The sequence below is a fragment of the Mesoplodon densirostris genome, chromosome 17 (assembly GCF_025265405.1).
Source record: "Mesoplodon densirostris isolate mMesDen1 chromosome 17, mMesDen1 primary haplotype, whole genome shotgun sequence".
NCBI lineage: Eukaryota > Metazoa > Chordata > Mammalia > Artiodactyla > Ziphiidae > Mesoplodon > Mesoplodon densirostris.
In genome coordinates, this window is record NC_082677.1 from 32,764,410 (window position 1) to 32,781,276 (window position 16,867).

The window sequence follows — 16,867 nt, forward strand, 5'->3', positions numbered from 1 at the left end:
TGACTCACTGTGTACCTTTGGACATAAACTTGATTGACTGGCCAAAAACAAACAAAAAAGTGGCAATTTAAGATCATCCCTAAAAAAAGTATTCACGATTAATACTATCAAACTGAATAAAAACAATAAAGGTATATGATTTTCCCATATAAACAGAAGTTTCCCTTAGTAGAACTGCCTGAGACCAAAACACCTGGTTATTAATATTTTCTTTTAAACATTCTAGTTGACATCTGATCTATTTATTACATTGGGCTTCTGAATTTTTTCAGCATCCTTTCAGATAATCATCTTATCCCCTTAAGTATTTTTAGTTAATATATACTTAAGTTTTAATCTTTCATCACAAATTCATTAATTTTTCACTTCATTATTTTTGCTTTCTAAAGTAATGAAACTATTGTGATTTGTAAGAAGAGTACAGGCCCGACCTTCCTTTGTCTCTCCCTTTATCATATTTCCCATCCTAAGCTCCTATCGAACTAAATTCTTCAGTTGCTCCCACACACCCAGCTTTTCCCTCACACGATCCCTCTGCTCTTTTCTACATACATGCCATATTCAACCTTTAAGGACACTTACACACAGATATGCACACTTAGCACATTATCTAGTTCTAAAACAATCTCAACACAGCCATGTTTATCCTGTATAATAGTTATATATGAATGCCATCTCCCCCGCCACTCCAGAAAAGTAAAGTCTATGTCCGATTGAGCCTAACACCATGCCCTGCACATGGTGAGCACTATGAAATACGGGCTAAATTAATTAATTAATTAATTAAAGACTGATGGGGCAAAGGTAAATGGGTAACAATGAGGTGGAAAAATAACATGCAAAGATGACATCAATACTGACATCTTGTTATATATCAATAAATAACTAGATATGCCATAATAAGATCATGACAATGAACAAAGCTTACCAAGATAATGATTATTAGAAAGTAATGCTTCTTCCATGCCCTGTTCAAAACAGGCAAGTTCTTCACTTTACAATTAGAAAGTATTTTTTAAATTAAAAACAAGACTTCAAATAGAATAAAATTCTTATTGTTAATGAATATTTGAAGACTTTACATATGTCCAAACTAAATTTTTGGATTTTAAATTCATAAGATTGGTTTTATATTTAGCAATTGTGGTAACTAGAATAATGCCCCAATCCCACTAAGAGGTTCACACCTAATCCCCAGAACCTGTGAAATATTAGGTTACATGACAAAGGGAATTAGGGTTTGGGATGGAATTAAAGTTGCTATCAGCTGACCCTAAACTAGGGAGATTATCCTGGATTATCCAATGTGCCCAATGTAATCATAAAGGTCATTAAAAGTGGAAGAGGGAGAGAATAACAGAGTAAGAGGAAGATGTAACTATATAAGACAGGAACAGAGAGCTGCAACATTGCTGGCTTGGAAATTAAAGGGAGGAATCCACCAGCCAAGGAATGCGGGCAACCACGAGGAGCTGGAAAAGACAAAGAAATGAACTCTTCTCTGAAGCCTATGGAAAGGAATGCAAGTCTGCTGACACCTGGACTTTGGCACAGTAAGGCCCACACCAGACTTCTGTTCTACAAAAATGTAATACATTTGTTTTATAGTAAGCCACTAGATTTGTGGTAAATTGTTAAAGCAGTAATAGAAAACTAATATATTAATAAATTATATGGAACTGAATGTTCTTAGGACATGAATTTTAAAATGCAAACTTTTTTCCATCTCAAACAACAAAAGTCACATGATCATCCAAAATATTCATATAACCAACTTAAAAGCTACTCTGTAAATATTTAACAAATACATTGTAAAAAATACATATGCATTAAGTAGAAATATTTTATTGAAGGGACTTGGAAATCTACTCTCAAGAACAAAGCACATTCACGATCAACAGGAATAAAGATAAAATGTAGTAAAGAGAAAAAAAAATGCTTGAAAAAGGTTTGTTGAATTAGGTAGTTTGAGTCTGAGACTCAGCACAAATCACTGATGGGATTATATATTACGACCACACTTAGAATATAGGACAGACAAAACCAAGAACTTCCAACGATACCACTTACTGATGGATTAAAACATCTAGAATATTTTTAATCAGTTGTTAACAATGGATTAAAACAACTAGAATATTTTTAATCAGTTGTTAACACTAACTAATAAGAATAAAAGATAGCAAACTGAAGATATTGTTCTCTCACTGTATGATTTGTGGCCTGCTTCTCCAACTTTAAATTCTGTCAAGACATGCATTGCTGTACCTTATGTATAGAATTCAGCAAGTAATTCTGAAACCATACTAGCATTCGTTAAATAATCCTGTGAGTAGAAAATATTTTTAAAATCTTCCAGCCTTCTGAATGATTCAGAATACCATGGAAACAAATTTCTAGAATTCATGGGAACACAAAAGACTCAAGTAAGGGTTGTTAATCAAGGTAACTCTAAATAAAGAGAAAATTCCCTCAGTCTTCTATACCAAACAATAATATACTTTTATAAAACATATAAGCCCAAGAAAAACACATCCTATAAGGATGATACAAATAAATTTAAATTAGCATATTACTAGTCTTAACTGTAAAAAAAACATAAACATACATGTAAAAGTAAACAATTTGCCTTTCGAAAACAGTCATTTGAAATAATTGAAATGTAATCACTTGATAGCATTATATTTAGTTTGCAGTTAAGAGAAGATGCAGAGCTTTATCTCCTGGCAATGCAGAAGTTATGCTCAAACTAATTATGCAGCAATGATTTTCCAGTTGAATGATTTAGTTTAAGAATTTTGCTTCACTTACAGATTTCTATTTAATGAGAAGCTTGCAATGAAATATTGGAATTTAAGCTCTCTGCCTGTTTGTTTACCTGAATCATAGACTCTGACAACCGTGTTTCATCCACTTCCAATATCATCATTTTGATTTCCTCATATGGCACCCGAAAAGAACTCAGGAAGATTGCTAAGAGGAAGAGGAAAAAAAAGGTTCATAATGAAGAAGGTAAGAAAATAATTTGAGATGTAGTTCTATATATAAAATGAAAAATAATTCATAAAGTGAGAGATTTTAATTATTTAATATAATTACTGTGGGGGAAACTTTCATTAGCACATTTTATACCCTTCTCCAGTTTTAGAACTAGTGTTTAAACAATAGTCCTATATTATTATGCTGGTTGTGAGGTTGATTTTTAATGCTTAGTTATTAGCTTAACATAGGAATGGTGCCAATTTTGATGTGATTTTAGAAAACTGAAATATGTTTAGAACACTATAGAGATATCACATTGTAATGAAAAGAATCATAAAACCTCAATATGTACATGTAATATTTATCTACTCGTGTGTTATTAGCCTGCATAATATCTTCTGGCCTTATTAAATAGTTCAGAAAAAAATTTTTTTTAAGAAAACTGCTAAGCAGTGCATTAACACTTTTCCAAGTTATAATAGCACTTCACTGTTCAGAAATATTGTAGACAATATGCCAGAGAAATACCTTTTTTATGTAACTAAAGCTTAAATATGCAATATTAGAATACAAATTTCAATGGAAAACTGTCCAAATGGACTAGATGGGTTAATATGTCATTACTGAGAATTTCAACATTATTTACATTTTTATACCTCATACAGCTTATGTTAAAACACAGTGATCTCAAAAGTATATAAGAATATTTTCATAGCATTAGATTTAATGCTTTTACCGTTTCCCCCCTTATTCTACTAGTATTATTGTTTCTTCTGTCCAGTAACAGATGTCACTTCTTGAACACACTCAGACCTTGCTACCACTAACTACTACTTTGTTTTATATACCAAACATATCATTTTATTTGTAGCTATTTTCATATAAAAACACTATTTTACATAAATAGAGAAAACATGGTCTTTCTTGGAGTAAGGCTGTATTCCTGAGGATACCATGGATCAACTACAGGCAAACAACGAGAGCACCATCTGTGTTCTTATCATCAGCTTCATTCACACATTTTGAACTCACACAGTCATAAATGTGGGATAATAGTGCTAGAAATTATAAATGTGTATAATCCTCAATATCCCAAGAATAAGATGGAACAAAGGAGCTAAATGATATTGTAAAAGATAGAGATTAGTGGAATTATAAAAGGATAACCCCATTATAGACATTAGAAAGCACAAAAATATAATATAATATATATGATTATATATAATAATAATATCTCAAAGAGATAATCAATGAATAATTGATAGAGAGGGAATAAAATCTAAATCTGTACATCATGTATAAAACAAGCTGCATATGATTGTAGGATTAAATATAAATATTAACAAATAGGAATACTAAAAGAAATTTAGCATGGCAAATTAGCTCATTTATGGTTAGAGAAGAACTTCTTAATCACAAAAATCAGCGAAAAACATATGAAAAGATTGATATCTGACAAAATAAAAAGAAAACACTAAAACAATTAAAAGTGCTTTAAACAATTAAAAAGCAAGGAAATTGGGGGATGAACCTGCCTCAAAATTCAGAGGGCTTTCTCCCACTTCATTTAGAATACAATGAGGTCCAAATAGGAAAATGAGAAAAATGTATGAAAACTCAAAGGAATAAGAAAAAAGTTACAAAACAATAATATATAATATGCTAAACATCAGAAGTAAGCAAATTGAGAAGGCAAATTGTTAAGATAGTACCTGTATTGCAAACTTAGAAAGATAGTAAGATTAATCAGAATCCTTAAGATTCCCTTTGAGAGACAGTAAATTCTACTCAAGAAACCTAACCATGGACACAATAACAAAACATAAAAAAAGGTTATAATGTTAAATAGAAAGATTAAAAGGAAAGAATTATACCAAGGCATAATATAGTAATTGAGAGAAAGAAATTATAGTTTTGTATTTCAGGCAGCATGGCAAAGTGGACAGAGAACCTTGAAATATTTTTAAAAAGTTATTTTGTATCTTAACCTTAAATCTATTTCTGAGCTGTAGTGAAAGAAAGGAAAATAGAAATCCTGGAGAAAATGAAATAACTACTTAAAGAAATGAAAGAAAAGTTTGAAACACTGGACAGGAAAGAGAAGAACATTATTAAAGAGAAACAAAGATTTGAGAGAGAAAAAAACTTTAAAAATAAAAATATATATATTTAGCTACTGAAATGGAAAAGTCACATGGATTAGACATCAGATAAAGAGAAAATTGGTGACATAGGCAGAGAAGCTACCCAAAACACAAAGACAAAGAGATGGAAAAGTACTAGGTTAAGAGACACAGAAGATGAGTAAGGACACCTAAAAATGTCTTCTTGGAGTTCCAAAAGGAACACATGCACATACACACACGCATGTGCGCACACACACACACACACACACACACACACCAGGGAAGAAGCATATTTAAAGAGAAAATGTCATTTTCCAGAATTTTAGAGAGAGACAAATCATCAGAACAAGGAGGCTCCACAAGCCCTAAACAGAATTTTTTCTTTAAAGCTACATTAGCTTCTTGTAAAACACCAAGCATGGGAGAGTTTGTACTGTGGGATCACTCAAGCTTTGATACTGGAAGAGAAAATTGGTACGAATGCAGAATAGGTATATACTTAGGGTAGAGGTATACTTAGAGAAAAGCCAAACTTTTTCTGTAAATGGCTACATGGTAAATATTTTAGGTTTTGTGAGCTATACAGTCTGTCACAACTACTCAACTCTGCTATTGCAGCCCAAAAGCAGCCATAGATAATATGTAAAAGACGGTCCTGGCTAAGTTCCAATAAAACCTGTTTAAAAAAACAGGCAATGGATGACATTTAGCCTGAGAACTATAGTATGCCACACCCTTAGTATCACCAAAAGTAGGAAACAACCCAGAGGTCGAATGAAATAAAGTATAATATTCAAAGAATGCTATACACACTAAACTGCAATGAAAATGAATACACTACAGCTAGATGCATTAACATGGTATGATTTTATACATGTAATATTCAATATTAGTCAAAACCAACAACTTATTGTTTAGGAACATGTATGTGGTTGGTAAAACTGTAGAGAAAAAAGGAAGGGAATATTTAACTCAAGATTCAGGATAAGGTTACTTCTCACAGGAAGGGGGATAAGATTAGAGAGGGTCACATATAAGTCCCTAAGTATTAGTAATGTTCCATTTCTTTAGGTATGAATGTTTGATTTATATATCATGCATTTTATATATTCTCTTGTATGTATAATATGTCATAACAATACATTTAAAACAAATTTAAATGAATGATATGAAAACAAAACGAATCTGGTGGAAAAAGGTGACATACTGTGTGGTAAAGGGTTAAGTTTTGGAAAAAGGTGACATACTGTGTGGTAAAGGATCAAGTTTACCCAAGTAAGGTCTGGCTCATATGAGGTACTCTGTAAGCCCTTGGAATGCCCTGTGTGATCAGAGTGTCTTTGTTTACTGGGGGCATTCACTGGACCACACCAGACAGTCTATGCTAATAATGTGATTTATGGTGGGGGCTTTGGGTCATACAATATTAGCTTGAACTGTGGAGGGGCTGGGAACTAAGGCCATCAAAAGGGGGTTCAGCTATAATCAAGACCCAGTAAAAACTCTGAACACCAAGGCTAGGGTGAGCATCTCTATTGGCAATAATCTGTGAGAACTGTCACACATCATTGCTGGGAGAAGCTACTACTGTCCATGGCTCCACTGGGAGAGGACAACTACAAACTTTATGCTTACAACTCTCCTGGACTCTGCCCCACATGCCTCTTCCCTTTGACAATTTTAATCTGTACCATTTTGCTATAATAAACTATAACCATGAGTAAAACAGCTTTCAGTCAATTCTGTGAGTCCTTCTAACAAATTATCAAACTTCAGAGTGGCCTTGGGGACCCCCAAAATTTGCAACTGGTGTCAGAAGTGAAGGTAGTCTTGGGGATCCCCTAACTTTGCAAATAAAACAACTATATGATCTCACTTATACAATTATGTAATTATATAAACATAAATAACATAATGTATAATTAATAATACATGTTTAACAACATACAATAATACATGAAAGAAAAAATTAAATGTGAATAGAAAAATCTACTTTGCAGACAGATGTAACTTATTCCTTAACTTTCTTCTATATTTGTAATTCATCCACTACTTTCAGGTATTATTCCATAATTAACATATATATTAAACAGATATATTTATAAAGATTGAACTATGTTTTTTTATAGTTTATGAATAAGTTCTAGGGAAAACATTTGCTATAACTAAGGGCAAATAAACTACAGAAGAGTTGAAAATGGCCTAATGCATAACACAAATCAGAAAACAAGCATAGACCTTTAAAAAAATTTTTTTTAAGTTATTGAGAATAATGAGATACTCATTTAAAGCTTAAAAAATATCCATTAAACTGAATCTCTGTACTAACATGCATTTTATCCTTCAAAATGTGATTATATTGATCCCAGTGGGAAGCTTTGAATGCAGTGAAGGAGTGTAAAGTGTGCAGATTTTGGAACAAGTCACACATGTTTTCTGCAAGGGAACTTATAAATATTTAAACCTTTACATTAATTCCTAGGTTTCAGGGTTCCTCCCTTTATAGCTCTACTACCCACTCCAAAAAATCTGGTAAAGCCTATGAACCTTGTAAAACTCCTGAGCCATCTCTTGATCCTAGAATGGCTAGAATTCTATCTTTTACACTGAGCCCAGAGTCTGCCAAAACCTTTACAAACTCAAAATATAGGGATCCCAACCCACCTTTAAATAAATAGGTAAATAAATCTGTGGATTTTAGATCCTTTCCTCAAAACTCTGTGAAATATTTCAGTTAAGGGAAATCTAAGAGAAAGTATCTTAGATTTCTAAGTGATATGATAGTCTTGTCACCATCACAAGACTCTTCTCAGAATTCAGTATCTCAGAAGACTCTGAATTTCGTAGACAAAAACCAGCTGTGAATCAGACTATAATTACAGTAAAGATTATAGGCTGCTAAACTTCTTAAAGCTTAAATCATAACACTTGCTACAATCAGAGAGGGTAAGAATAATCTGAGATGCATTACCTCATAATATAATGACCTGGTATGAATTCTGACCTTTTGATCTTATACTTTAAAACATGTATAACAATTAAATGAATGGATACATATGCCCTAGCTACAGCAACCCAGACAATATCCTTCTTTATGATAATATAATTTTGTTATCTCTAAACAAGAATAAATATACCCTATACATACTGGCCATTTTCAAAATCAGCAATCTTTTTCAAGTCACTGAACTGCTACACCCACCAGATACCCTACTTACAATGTCAGTACTACTACCTACATGATGAGACTGTAGTAAAGGTTAAAGAGCCAAATACAGAACTAGCACATCAGCTATTACAATTAAATTTGAAATCCCATTTAGCACATGTGTGTAATATGTAAGTAGACCCCTATTCAACAAGTCAATTATTCAACTTTGAGATGGCTATTTAGGCTATCTTATCATGGCTAACCCATCTAAAAAGAATTATACTCAAAATGATATTTCTTTAGGATACCTACCGAACATGACAATTTGTAAAGCAGGTCATAAACATTTTTAAAGACAAAAATTATCTTTCAAATCACAGAGTATAGAACTTTTTGACATTATCTAAGTTACTAATGCTTTTAACAGAGACAATGTTCCTTTAAGAGGGAAATTCCCTGAAATATCTGTATCACATAACAAACCCCAAAATTTCACTGGTGTAACCTCCCCTGCAAAACATATTTCTAATTCAGACTACATGTCCATCACACACCAGGAAGACAGGCTCTTTTACTTATCATCCTCATATCAGGATGATGAACACCACTCTGGGTGCGGGGCAGAGAGCACTGGTGCTGCTCCCATCAGCAATTAATGCTTCCACACAAAAGTTACCTCATCCCCACTGATATTTTCATTGGCCCAAGCAAGTCACATGGTACCACCTAACTTGAAAGGGGCAGGTATGTGCCCAGAAATAGAAAACTGTGTATTGGCCAATAGCATTAATGTCTGCACACTACCCATGGGGATTCTGTCAGGCTTACACTGCAGAAAAGAGATGGCCCTCTGCCATAATGAGTTGCAAAGCAAGAGGGTTCCAAACCTTTCACAAAAGGAATTTCAACTCTGCCTTCTCTGTACACTAACTTAACTCCTTCTTTAATCAATAGCATGGATCTTTATCCTCTCATCAAGAATTGTTTTGTCCCAATACTTTCAAAAAGCTCACTTGAGGAATGTAATAACTGAAAAGCAGACTGAAAGCCATGTTAGCTCCTCATGCCTCTAGACTCTCCACATTTTATCCCTCTTATAGCATCAGAAAAGTAATATATCCAGATCATACTATCTCAGTTCCAAATAGAACTATCTTTGATGCATTTAAGATGCAGTTAGAAATCAGTCAGAGGCAAAACTATTTGCCCTCTTCTCCCACAATAATTCAGTCAGGAAAACAATTCAATACTAAGAATTTAGCTCCTCTAGCAATAATTAAATCTAAAACATTCCCAGTCAGTACTTTTGAGGAAAGGCTTTGAACTGCTCAGATGGGACAACAGAATTCATTTTAATCATCATCCTTATTTCTGTTAACATTTCAACCTCCTTTGTGTGTGATCAAGTATCACAAATAATAGAGAGTCAGCGGTATAGAAGAAATAATTCACTGCCAATATTTTTCAAAATATTATGTCATCACCTAAATTCCATAATTCTTTACTGTTATACTTAAAAGAAAGACTTTAAACAGTAGGTCTCTTTTCAGTTACGGGAAATATATTTCCCTTTCTTAGTTTTATCTTCTAATATGCATTAATCTTTTGAAGAATTTAACTCATAATTTACCTAAAGGAAAGGAAAATTATCTTTGAATTTATTATAAATGATAATAATAAAATTAACATAAAATGAAAAGCAAGTCAAAAAGAAAATGAAATAATTTAAAGGAACCAGTGTGTTCAGTGGTGTGTTTCACTAATTTAATTGTATTGAAATCTGATACTTACAAAGGTTCTGGGCAACTTTAGAATCTAGAAATTTAAGTTCTTTAATTCTTTTCTTAATAGCTTTCTTCACTTCAAAATCTTCCTCTTCTCTTCTCTCTGTAAAACCAAGGAGATATCCATGTTAACGGTGGTAGGTACTCAATTGCCAAAAGACAGGAGATGAACTCTGTCATAAAAGAATCTAAAAACAGACATAAACTGTTTAAATCAGTTATAAAAATAATAGAATAACAGATATCCCAAGACGTAAACTATTTCAGATAGGGGGTGGCGGCTCTTTCCCTAGAAAAACTACTAAGAGTAAATATTTAGAGGTCTAAACAGCAAAAACAAAAACAAAGCTGATGTGCACTATGGAAACCAATGCTATCAGGTGCAGAATAAGTACAGTTAGCTCATTTGAACAATGTACAGTACACAATTATAAAAGTAAATGTATTACACTTAGGATAGGTTAAGGAGTTAGCTCTAAGAGTGCCAAACAAAGACAAACACCCAGCTGTTTTACGTTTGATATACCTTGTTCATTTAAAAAGACAGCTCATATAAAACTCGAAGAGTAGAATGTTTACAATTTGTTTTCCAAGTCTTTGAAAAATATTCAAATTTTCATAATCAACCTACTTTATCTGAGCTTTTAAAACTCAGCAAATGCATTTAACCTCTCTGTCTTTGCTAAAAAATAAGTAAGAGAATAAATACATCATGCTAAACAACAATATATGAACTGTGATTATAGCACAGCACATGACAGTCAAGGTTAACAGCTGTAACCAATAAAGTGATCCTGTCATCTTTCCTCTCCCCTCATTTGCATATGTTGACAGCACTTCTGATGAAAGTAAGTCATCTTTACAAAATTAGGATCTTGATAACAAAGAACAACGGATCAAATTGTTTAGTTAGATACGTACAAATAAATCACTAATGTTGAGGAAAAATAACCTTGAAAACAGTCTTCATATACAAGATAGCACATTATAATTAAATTCTTTGTATATCAGAAAAGCATTATAATTACATGTTTAGGTACATAGTGTGAAATAGGGATCAAATTTTATACTTTTCAAAATATTTATTAACTAATTATCTCTATAATTTTATGAATAATCAACCATCTTTCTCAACTGATTTTATATTACACTTTTATTCTATGTGTTTTCCTGGACTTCTAATTCTGATCCTTTGTTCCATGTACTACTCTTGTGCTATTATCATTTTGTCTTAAGCACTATAGGATTTATGATATATCTTACTATATAATTGGCTGTTCAAATTACTTTTCTTCCTTTTCTAAACTTGCTTCACTTTTCTCATTTATTTTTCCACAGGAACCTTAGAGTAATTCCGAAGTTCCAAAAATAAAATCCACTTGAATTGTATTTGAATTGCAAGGCATTTGTAAACAGATTCAGGCAAATTTGATATGTTGACAATTTCTGAACTTCCTAATCATGAACATGACATGTGTCTATAACTTTTCAACTTAACACAGCACTCTGCATAGGCATCCTGTATATTTATTGTTAGTGTTAGGTATCCTAAGTATGTCTATTACACTCCTATTATACTCCTAGGGGGTACTGAATAATTCTAAATTTCCCCACTATACTATGCAACTAGTTACTGCTGGAATACAGAAACTGCTGAATTTTGCATATATGTTTTATAATCATTCACTTTACTTATTTATTCTGTCATTCAAGTAAGAAGTATATATTAAGCACCAACTAAAAAAGACCATGTTAGACAAAATGGAGATGTCTTGGCCTCAAAGAATTTAAGGACCAATCGAGAGGACTGCAAAGTAAATGGCAGTTACAGTACATAGATATATCTTCACTGTTTGGGTAAGAACCACAGGATATTAAAGAAAATTAACCCATACTTGCCAGAGACAGTCTTCATGGAATGAATGATATCTAAGCATAAGCTAGAAAGCGAAAAGAAGTTAGCCAGGTGGGAAAGGTTTAGGGTGCGGAAAGGAAGGACACAGGTAACGGAGGATAGTGTTTCAGGTTCTGCAAGAACTTGAAGGGCACAGAAAGAATTAAGAATAATAAGATCTGGGGTCTTCCCTGGTGGCGCAGTGGTTGAGAGTCCACCTGCTGATGCAGGGGATGCGGGTTCGTGCCCCGGTCCGGGAGGATCCCACATGCCGCAAAGTGGCTAGGCCCATGAGCCATGGCCACTGGGCCTGCACGTCCGGAGCCTGTGCTCCGCAACGGGAGAGGCCACAACAGTGAGAGGCCCGCGTACCACAGGAAAAAAAAATAATAATAAGAGCTGGACTTCCTTGGCAGCGCAGTGGTTAAGAATCTGCCTACCAATGAAGGGGACTCGGGTTCGATCCCTGGTCCAGGAAGATCCCACATGCCACAGAGCAACTAAGTGCATGAGCCACAGCTACTGAGCCTGTGCTCTAGAGCCCGCAAGCCGTAACTACTGAGCCTGTGTGCCACAACTACTGAAGCCCCGTGCCTATAGCCCGTACTCCGCAATAAGAGAAGCCACCACAATGAGAAGCCCGCACGCCACAACGAAGAGTAGCACCAGTTCACCGCAACTAGAGAAAGCCCGCACGCAGCAATGAACACCAAACGCAGCCAAAAATTAATTAATTAATTAATTAATTAATTTTTAAAAAAGAAGAAGAAGAGCAAAGAATATTGGGTGTAAATAAATGACACCAGAAATTAATCAGACACCAGATCATGCAAGACCTTTTAAGCCATGATAAGAATTCTGGCTTTTACCCTCAGAGCAATGTGGAGCCAGTGAAGGCTTAAATATGAGAGAGACATCAAAAGAACTGCATTTTAGAAAAAACTCAGCCTACTGAAGGTGTATTGGAAGAGTGGCAAAAATAATGGTAGATGGGCAAGACAGAAGGGAGTTGTAGTAATCTAAATGAGAAAAAAATGGGACCTCACCCAGACCACCAGGATGGAGAGAATGGATGAGCCCTCAAAGCAAAATCCAGTCCAGACCCATCTCCAGAGTTCCAACTTGACTATCCAACTGCCTACTCTCATACCTCTACTTGGATGTCTAATGGGCACCTTCAACTTCACGTGTCCAAAACCCACATTCACACACCTCCATGCTACTCTTCCTGGAATTTCCCTCATCTTAGAAATGGGAATGCTGTTATTGCAATTGCTCAAGTCACAAAGCTTGAAGTCATCCTCTTTCCATTAACCCAAAACTACATTTAGTGCATCAGTGAACCCCATCAATTCTAACTCTAAAATATTCACTAAAATTTAATATTAAATTTAAAATTTAATATTCACTATAATAAGCAGGGGCTACTATACTCCCCTGCTTGTGGCTACCATCCTTTCTCACCTGGATCACAATTGCTTTCTAACTAGTCTCTCTATTTCCAAGCTTGACCAACTGCAGTCTCTTCACCACAATGCAGCAAAAGACTCCTGTTAAACCTTAACAGAAAAGGTTTACTTCTCTCACTTCCTTATGAAGAATAGCACCCCGACCCCTGCCCAGTATTCTCTATCACCATCACTCTGCCTTTTTTCTCCTCCAAAGCACTTACTCCTCACATATCATAAATCTGATACTGTCTCTCTCCCCCCATTAGAAAGCAAGTTGTTAGAGGCAGGAACTTTGTTCACTGTTGTATACTGAGTACCAAGCCTGGAACATAGCAGAAGCTCAGTATATGTCTGTAGGTATGCATGTACCTGCAGACTAAAGGAGAAAGAAGGGTTTAAGTAACCAGGCAGATGATGATGGTGTTGTTTATTTAATTCAGCAACAAATGGGGAACAGTTTTGACATAGTCCAGTTTTAAACATATGTAGTTTGAGGAGCTCTTTTATCTCCACATGGTCATGTACAAGAGGTAGCTGAATGTACAGAAGAGAAACCTGAAACAGTGATACAGGTATCAGTCCTAATAATTATTCTACTGACTGTCACAGGTTCTCCAGGTATCAGCAAATAATGACACATTTGTCTCCTTATTCCTAGTGTTGAAATCTTTTCCTTGTCTTGTTACACTGGTTAACATTTTCAGATGAAGGCGAGTAAACATTTTATTAGTGAACTTCCTTTCCTCAACCTGACCAAATGGCAATCCTTTACTCTTTAGAAAATGTATACATTTTATTTTCCTATCTTTATCCTCAAGAAAAAGGCTGATTCTAAGTTTTTAAAAATCAGTTTATCTCTCAACAGCAGTAACCTGCCACATTCTGAAACATTTTCTGGTCTACGTAAAGAAAAAAGTCAAAGAAACGAATAACCTTAAACTTTAAATAATATTGACTGAACACCTACTAGGCATTACACTGAACACTTTCTGTTGCACTTGCTTATATAATTCTCATAAGAGTAATACTATTTCTGCAACTACTATTATCATCATCATAATCATGATGAGAAAGATAATGCTTAAGGTAAGTAGCTTTAAAAGCAACAGATCTGATAAAAGAATAAGGGTCACTATACTTTGACTCCAATATTCTTTCCACTAGTTGTAAAATATGTTAGGTGTCACATTAAGAAAAGAAAAAAGTTTATCTAGCAATCTTGACCACTTTAACCTGCAAATCAGAAACTGAAGCAATTTTAACCAATTCTGCTTTTTTATAAAAATGACAAATTAGACTCTTATTGAGTTTAATGTATCAGCATACCCATAATGCAATGAAATCATGGCTTTCTCCTCTCCTCTCTGCTCCATATAGTCAAAGGATGGCTGGGGAAGGATGGAATGGAAATAGGGTAAAGGGAGGAAGAAGCAGAGTTTTCTAAGATAGAAAACAAGATTCAAAAAAAAAAAAAAACCAAGGTAGAAATATGCTTATGTAGATATGATGAAACCAGATAATCAATTTATTATCCAAACAGACTGATTTGGTTAAAATCTTTCATACTGAGAAATAATGAAAAGTACTTCTGGGGAAAAAATACAGCCAGATAATGGACTGCCTCAAATCAGAGTTAAAACCAGTGAAAATGTTTATGAAAAGGTCACTGATAAATCAGGATATACATGTTGACAACAACAGGGATGCATTAAAGAGGAATAAGAATAAAGGAGGCTGTTTAGCGGGAATGAAATTTTTTCACAAAATCCTATTTCAGTTTCCCATGCTGACAGTATCTCTATGGAATACTAGCCAGGAGAGTGCAGGCTCCTGCAGGGAACTCAGGTTTGGAATCTCAATGCCACGTTCTGCCATCCTGGCCCCACAAAGTAACAGACACAGTCCACTGCAGCTTACATCCCTCACCTGGAGACACTGGCCCTCTAAGGACGTGTGAGAATGAAGTGAAATGATCATTACCTTCCTGAAACCATCCCCTACCTCTGCAGTGACAGAGAAATAAGGGATAAGAAACAGAGTGCCTGACCACAGCTCAAGAGCCCAGAGGCGAGCACATTTTAGACTCATCCCATCCACTGGTGGAGCTACTATTCTAAACCCAGTACCAATACATTTTCACTAAAAGACTAGCTCTCCTCAAGTATGAGTCATAAAATCAGATTATTAGTGCCATCTGTACTTGTGATCTAGCTTTTCTGCCATTAGAAGTCCGTGTTTAACCTTACTTCCTAGAGACGTTGAGTAAGGCTACATTTTTCCGAGAGAAGATTAATCCTGTTCAAGAATGGTTCTGATCACTAACACAGCATATGCCGCATTTCATGAGGGTTTTATGTCAGAAAGAAGTCAAAGATGACAAAACTCTTTGTTGCCGAGAGCCATGAACTGAAAAAGTCTTTTTTAATTACATTTTCTCTTTATTCTTTTCCTATTTTCAAAGTTTCAAAAATAGCAGCAAAATTATATAAAGAATCTCCTTTCAAAATCTTTTCTTTCATACTAAATTTTCCACTAAATATCACAGTTCCATGGTACATGGTTATACATCTTACTCTAGTTTATTTTCCATTATTTTCTAATCAGATTGATTAAAAATGTGACCTTTTTCTAGGAATAGGATTCCACATAAATTTTACAGTACATTAACCACTGCAAACAATTCTAGAATATGCACAATTCTCACAATTCTAAATGTGTGAGTAGCTAGTAGAAGCAAAAAATGTAGTAAATACTATAGTTTCTCTTTCCACAGTTGAGTATTTTAAATCAGTAAATGTGACTAATAATTTTTTATTCTATTTTTGTCAGAGCTTCCTGGGTAACTATCTTATGACAATGTTTTTAAAATACTAAGCATTTTAATTTTTTTCTGGTTTTCATTTAGTACAAGTGCTATTAAATTTTACATGTTATATGTTTAAAATAAATTACCTTTTTTTGTTCATTAGATTATTATAGCACTAGCCTTCAGAGGATAAAAGGAAGTGACTGAATGATTAAATAACCATTCTCTATGACACTGAAAGAAGCCAATAAAAATCATCTCAACTACAGAAATTAAGCGAACATAAATCATTTGATTAGGAAATGAAAACTGAGGCCTACCACAATCTTCAAATGGGGTGAAAGGTGGGGGCAGGGAGAGAGCTATAAACTAGAGATTATTTGCACAATTGTGGTTGTTTTTCTTCCTGACTTTTCTAACTACTGAGGTTCTAAGAGGCCAATAAAGAGTATCAAAAATTTATTGGGCCGAAATTTAGAAGCAAACAGCCCTTGAATATGAAGTTTAACTACCTCATCTATCAGCGAGGAAACCTAAGTAGAGAAAATATGAGTTACTTGCCCGAGGTCACACAAAGGCCTCGGCTGTCACCAGATCCCAGACAAGAACACTGACCACTGCATCACAGGCCCAGAGCAGCTCTGGGGCAGGGAATCTGCAGCGGGAAAACAGTCTG

The 16,867-nt window shown here is 34.4% G+C and overlaps 1 protein-coding gene across 3 annotated transcripts in view; it reads right to left on the reverse strand.

Annotated features, from left to right (window-relative positions):
- Positions 1-16,867, reverse strand: part of DIAPH3 (diaphanous related formin 3) — a 550,032-nt gene that overhangs the window by 287,337 nt on the left and 245,828 nt on the right. For all 3 annotated transcript variants that reach the window (XM_060080302.1, XM_060080301.1, XM_060080303.1), the window contains 2 exons: positions 10,048-10,143; positions 2,876-2,970 (listed from right to left, as the gene is read on the reverse strand). In XM_060080302.1, the coding sequence (XP_059936285.1) occupies positions 2,876-2,970; positions 10,048-10,143 (191 nt within the window). The remainder of the gene's footprint in view (positions 1-2,875; positions 2,971-10,047; positions 10,144-16,867) is intronic.